Source organism: Cryptomeria japonica, chromosome 5 (genome assembly GCF_030272615.1).
Source record: "Cryptomeria japonica chromosome 5, Sugi_1.0, whole genome shotgun sequence".
Classification (NCBI taxonomy): domain Eukaryota; kingdom Viridiplantae; phylum Streptophyta; class Pinopsida; order Cupressales; family Cupressaceae; genus Cryptomeria; species Cryptomeria japonica.
The window spans coordinates 666,971,939-666,978,825 of record NC_081409.1 but is presented as its reverse complement, the minus strand read 5'-3'; the positions used below and the strand labels follow the sequence as shown (position 1 = coordinate 666,978,825).

The 6,887-nt window shown below is 41.3% G+C and overlaps 1 protein-coding gene across 1 annotated transcript in view; it reads right to left on the bottom strand.

Moving 5' to 3' along the window:
• Nucleotides 1-3,414, bottom strand: part of LOC131876040 (phenylacetaldehyde reductase-like) — a 46,804-nt gene extending 43,390 nt beyond the window's left edge. Inside the window, exon 1 of the mRNA XM_059220807.1 lies at nt 3,308-3,414. Coding sequence (XP_059076790.1) covers nt 3,308-3,414 — 107 coding nt within the window. The remainder of the gene's footprint in view (nt 1-3,307) is intronic.
• Between the last annotated feature and the right edge of the window lie 3,473 nt (nt 3,415-6,887).

Genomic DNA, 6,887 nt, shown 5'->3' with positions numbered 1-6,887 from the left:
TCTTGAACCTTTAGGTAGGTTCTGAGTTCTGAAAATGCTAGTGGGATTCCTAGAATCTAGATATTTGCTTGATAGAAATCTCACCCACTTTCTGTGGGGTTCCTTGTACATTTTCCAAATTAATTTGGCCCCTAAATTCTTGTTCTGGAAAGCCTGATTTTTGAGCCCTAAACCCCCTTTCTCCTTAGGTTGACATATGCTATTAAAGCGAATTTATTCTTGTCTATCAACCTCTACCAAAAAAAGGTTCTTGATAAAATGATAACTCTGCCTATCGCTGACAACCATTTACCTTTCCAGTTTTGGAGTTCTTGATCTAGCTTAGATAAGATGTGTCCCCAAAGGTTGGAATATCTCTACCTCTTATCCACTAGGAGGCCTAAATATTTGCAAGGTAAAGATCCTAGTTGAAATCCTAACACTTTGGTGATGGCTCACTCTTTTCTAGCATCTGTGTTGAAAAAGAGGAAGTTTGATTTCTCCTTGTTGACCACTTGCCCAGATGCTCTAGAGTACCAATCTAGAATGAACTTGAAGTTCCTGGCTTCTCCAAGGCTACTATCCCCAAATAGAAAGATGTCATCAGCAAATTATTGATGGGTAACAACAGTTAGATTGCTAGTGACTTTAATCCCCGAGATGTTGCTCAACTCTTGAGCTTTTTGAATGGTCCTTCCTAAGGCTCCCGCCATAATGATAAAGAGGAATGGGGATAGTGGATCCCCTTGTCTCAGACCCTGTGAGATATCAAAGAAGCCTTCAGGAGCTCCATTAACTAAAACTGAGACCTTGGGACTTGAGATACATTCAAAAATTAGATTAATCCATGACCTACTAAAACCAAAAGCCTCTAAGAATTTACATAGAAATCTCCAATTTACCATGTTGTATGTTTTCCTAATATCTAATTTCATCAACACAGGGTTGGTGATTGTGTTGGATAGAATAGATAGCCTCCTGATAAATGATGACCCCATCGAAGATGGATCTACTAGGAGCAAAACTAGTTTTCTCCTTGGATATGATATTTGATAGAAAAGGCTTAAGTTAGTTGGCCAAAGCCTTTGAGAAAACCTTATATATAGTATTGCAGAGTGATATGGGTCTAAGGTCATTCATACTGTCCACATTCTCCTTTTTGGGGATAAGTGCTAAGAAGTTGTTATTTATTTCTTTAAGGAATGTACCTGAGCTTCTAGCCCCTTCTAAGGCTTCTACCAACTCATCACCTAGGAAGTGCCAACAAGCCTAAAAAAAGCATGCAGGGAATCCATCTGGGCCAGGGGCCTTATCCGGATGGAGCTAAACTAAAGCCTCCTCTATTTCTTGTTTGGTGAATTTCCGGTTTAATAAGTTGTTGTGGTTGTTAGTAATCAATTTGGGGATGTTATTAAGTTGGCTGGATTGAATTGTTAAATCAGAGGTCATCTCATTACTTAGCAACCTTTGAAAGAAAGATATTGCTTCTACTGCCATATCCCCAGGATCATTTAATATGAGCCTCAATTCACCCCTAATATGGGTGATTTTGTTAATCCTATTTTCGAGCTTTGCAAAGGCATGAAAGAATTTGGTATTTTGGTCTCTTTCTGTAATCCATGTTGCTCTGGATTTCTTCCTCTAGAATATTTATTCCTTAGACAAGATATCTTCATATTTTAGGAGTCTTTCCTTTTCTTTCAAGTAGATATCTTGATACATTCCTTCTCTAATGATTTTATCATTTAGAAGGGCCAAGCCAGATTCTATACCCTTCTCAGAGGAAAAGCTATCACCAAATATATCCTCATTCCGTTGGAGTAGTTTTCTCTTTATATATTTAATTTTGGTTACAAAACAATAGAGTTTTGATCCCAAGACATCCACCTCTTTCCACCATATTTCTACATTCTCCATAAAAGATTCATTTTTCGTCTACATTTTCTTAAATTTGAAAGGGAAACTCTTAGGTTTTAAGTCCTCCTCAATGGTTAGTTGGATCGGGAAATCATCCAAGCCTGAAATGGGGAGGATGGAAGCCTTAAGAAGGTAATGAAAATCCAGGATATTGCCTTTGAAGAGGAACCTATCCAATCTCTCAGCAATATTGTAGAACCCATGCCTTCTATTGTTCCAGGTGAAGGGACCATTATCAGTATTGATGTCTATCATATTGTGATAATTGATCCAATTCCTAAAATCTATCAAATCTTGGGATTCTCTCCTTAGACCCTCGGATTTTTCTGAAAGGTCTACTATGGCATTGAAGTCCCCCCCTAAAACACAATTCCACTCCGGGTACGATGCTAACAACTGACCTATTTCATTCCATACTATTATCTTCTCATGTGTAGGGATGGGGCCATAGATATTAAAGAGGGTGAAGTTCAAATTACAACTAAATTTTTTAATGAAGTAGCACATCCAAAATTTATTGCTTGATAAGATATCAATTGAGATCCGCCTTGGGTCCCAAATGATTGTTAGAGTAATCAGGTCTTTACTTGATTAATTAAACAACATTTGTTTAATTATTTAAGTTCCCTTTATCTCTTTTTACACTTAAGCTAACTTTAGGTGCATAATAATTAATTCTTTTGTTAATTATTATGTGCAAGCCTAGGGTTTTCTCTTTTAGGGTTTCTTGACCTATTAGTTTTTTCTTTGGATTGATTGATTATCACATTACACATTTTGTGAATATTGAGCTCTCATCTTTTGAGAATATTTTCTGTGTATTTGTTTTTCCTTTGTTGCTTCCTTGCTTCTCCTTGTAACAGGTTTATTTCAGCTTGCAGAGATCTTTTGGGCTCCTATGGTATTGTATTTCTCAACTCTCACATGGTATCAGAACTTTAGATTTGCAGCTATCTGTTCTTGTTTTGAGATTTTTTGCATTGGAAACAGATCTGGGGTTTTCCAGAAGTTTTTTTATGCACCTAGGGATAGACCTTTTTTCTGAGCACTTTGGACCTAAACAAGCCTCACCATCGTGCTCAGAAGGCCCAAAAAACCCTATGGTCATATAAAACTTGACTTGTTTTGACTCCTGAGCCTATGGGGTATTTTTTCTCTAGTACTAGGTCGTACGACCCTAGCACGCAGTTTGAGAAAAAAAATTCAAAAAAAAAAATCTTTTACAGCATGCAAGCCGAATGATTTTTTTGAAAAAAAATAATTCAAAAAATTAAAAAAAACTCAAAATAGCAAAAGTTTTTTAAGAAAAATCAAAATTCAAAATTTGGGGTTTCCCCATGGTACGTAGGGTACCGTGGGGCTCCCTCGTTGCCACAGTACTTTGCCTTGTCAGAGTGGGCCCCCCACAGACCCTGCCCCCTCTGGCCCCTGCTGGCGCCTGCCCTCCGACCCCCATCGGAGCTCACCGACACCTGCCATCCGGCCCCTGTCAGCGCCCTCCTCGCTGGCCGCTACCATTGGCCCCCGCTAGCCGCCACAGTAGCTTTGCTAGCCACTGCAGCCCTACCCATAGCTTGCTTGTGCTCCGCCGCCGCTGACCTCTCCCCGCCTGCGCCCACCGGAAGCCACCACCTGTGCCTGCCAAAAACCTCCGCCCAACTGCCTTTGTCTCCTCCGGCCACCGCTGTGCCACTTGCCTGCCACCGGAGTGCCGCCCACGACCCACCTCCACCTGCCTGCCACTAGACAACCACCCTTTTTCCCTCTTTTAGGGGGCGTTGGTTTTTTTGTCATAACTTGGGCAAACGAAGTCATTTTTTCAAAAATAAATAGGCGTCGGAATGTTGGTTCCGAGCTGGACCTCACGGTGTTGGAATTTTTTTCCACTTTTTTTGTTTGACTATACTTTTTTTCAGTCAAAATGGGGTCTCTTTTTTGCACTTTCGGGGCCTTAGAATGAGCATCCAAACTCCATTTTTTGAAAACTTTATATCATTGGAAAGCTTGTTCTGTGTACTTTCCAGCCATATGAAATAGTTGAGAAATACAACACTACAAGAGCCCAAAAGATCTCTGCAAGATGAAATAAACTTGTTACAAGGAGAAGCAAGGAAGCAAAAAAGGAAAAACAAATACACAGAAAATATGCTCAAAAGGATGAGAAGACTGGAAATAGAAAGAACAGCCAAAACCGAGACAACCTACTCAGAGAAGAGATCCTAGGACCTGAAACAACCAAGATATTTACCAGAGTGCTGAAAAGAAAAAAATTGAATTAAATATTCCTGGAGTAGAATCTAGAAAGAAAATCCATATGGATGGAAAGTACACAGAACAAGCTTTCCAACAATATAAATTTTTCAAAAAATGGAGTTCGGATGCTCATTCTATGGCCCCGAAAGTGCAAAAAAGAGACCCCACTTTGACCAGAAAAAATGATAGTCAAACAACAAAATTGGAAAAAAATTCCAACACCACAAGGTCCGGCATGGAAACATCTTTCCAATGCCTATTTGTTTTTGAAAAAATGACTCCATTTGCCCAAATTATAACAAAAAAACCAACCCCCCCATAAGAGGCAAAAAGGGTGGATGTCTAGTGGCAAGCAGGTGGAGGTGGCCTGTGGGCGGCGCTTTGGTGGCGGGTGGGTGGTGCAGTGGTGGCCAGAGGGGGCAAAGGAAGCCGAGCAAAGGTTTTTGGTGGGCATGGGCGGTGGCTTCTAGCAGGCATAGGCGGGGAGAGGTCGGTGGTGGCGGAGTGCAGGCAGGCTGCGGTGGCCGGCTGGGCTGCTATGGCGGTCGACGGGGGCCGACGATGGCGGTCGGCGAGGAGGTGCCAGTGGGGGCTATGGAGGGGGCTGACAGGGGTCAGAGGGCAGGCGTTGACAGGGGGCCCACTCTAACAAGGCAGAAACCTGCGGCAACCAGGGGGCCCACGGTACCTTGTGTACTATGGGGAAACCCCCAAAAACTTTGTTTGTTTTATTTTTGTTTTTTAAACAAACTTTTGCCATTTTTTGTGATTTTTTTAATTTTTGAATTATTTTTTTCAAAAAAATCATTCGGCCTACATGTCGTAAAAAGGCAATTTTTTTGAATTTTTTTCTCGAATTGTGTGTAAGGGTCTACGGCCTGGTACTGAAGAAAAAATACCCCAAGAGGCTCAGGAGTCAAAACAGGTCAAGTTTTATATGACCATAAGGGTTTTAGGGCCTTCTGAGCACGACGGTGAGGTCTGTTTAGGCCCAAAGTGCTTAGAAAAAAAGCCTATCCCTAGGTGCATAAAAAACTTATGAAAAATCTCATATCTGCTTCCAATGCAAAAAATCTCAAAACAAGAACAGATAGCTACAGATTTGGAGCTCTGATATCATGTGCGTCTGGAGAAGTCATCAATAAAAGTGAGTACATACTTGGTCCCAGAAAAAGAAGGAGTAGGGAATGACATGAGATCACTGTGAATCAACTCCAAGGGTGCCAAAGCACAAGGGGCTCTTCCCTTCGGAAAGGGATCCCTGTGGTGCTTGCCAAGCACACAACCATGAAAAACACCATCAGTGCAGGAAATCTATGGGAACCCAAGAAAAAGTACCTGTGTACTCATCTGATGAAGATATCGGTAATTGACATGGCCCAAGCGCTCATGCCAAAGCGTACTCACTAAATCTGCATGTGCTATAAGAGAGGAACCTGCACCCGCAGAGGGCTCAAATCCATCAAATCTATAAAGATGAGATGCAGTATCAACACTCCTAGTAGCCACAACCAAATCAGAGTCATGAAGGTCCTGAATAACCACATCATGTGGTGAGAACTCAATTGTCTTACCAGAGCCAAGAATGGAAAATCTGATAAATGGACAAGAGGTTTGTCGAGATGTCAAGGACAACCAAAACATCCTACAAAGTACCCCCATCCAAAGAGACAAAACCTAAACCCAAGACTGAAAGTTGAACTGATTCACCCACTGCAATCTATGAAGTACCACAAGAGGCAAGAGAAGTAACCAACTATTGAGTGTGAGTCATATGGTGAGAAGCACCATAATCTAATATCCAAGTGGACCCATAGGTCAAAGCTCGAGCAGTGAGAGAATGACCTTTCCCTATGGAAGGAGAAGACGCCTGAGGTGAGGAGATGTGATGTTGTTGCATGGCTTCCTCTAAAGCCTCTAAGTGTTTCCAACACCTGGAAACTGGATGTCCTTCCTTGCCACAAAAACTGCAAGTGTCTCTTGATTTCTTCTTAGTCTTGGAGGAAGACTCACCAAACTGTGAAGATTTCCCATGTTTCGGAGGAAATGGGGGTTTAGAATCAGACTTAGGAGGTGGCTTGGAGGAATGCTCTCAACATGCTCTATTAAGATATGTGATCTTGTTTCTAAGATTGTATTCAGTTTTTTTCTTTTTAGCACTGATAAATATCTTGGTTGTTTCAGGTCCTGTGATCTCTTTCTACAAATAGGATGTCTCAGTTTTGATTGTTCTTTCTGTTTCTAGTCTTCTTATCATTGTAGCATTTCATTTATGCAAATACATTGAGATAAAGTGCCATCATGCATTGTTTACTTGGGATCTTGCACATCTTGTGCCTTATTGTACATGCACTACTTATAAAGTGCCATGGTGGGGTTGATGTTTTCCTTTTTTTTGCCATCTACCTTTGTCCAGTGAGTGTTCCTTCCATGACATTCGCCTCATGATGTGTGTCAAGTGAGTGTTCCTTCCACGACACTATGTACTTTCTCTGCACCTTCGATGTTCCTGGTTCTTCGTCATGCAGTTCTTGTTGGCCATTCTTTTCAGTGTACTTGTCCCTCTCCCTCTTCAGTATTATGGGGAGGTTTTTCCTATTGGTTCTAATGCTTCCTTGGTTCGATTGATCATCTCTTCAAGCTTTGGTTTCTCATGCCATATGTATCTTTGAGTTTAGTTGTTTGCCTTTCTTTGCCATCTGATTTGAGTAGTGTCATTTGAGGGCACTCATACAGAT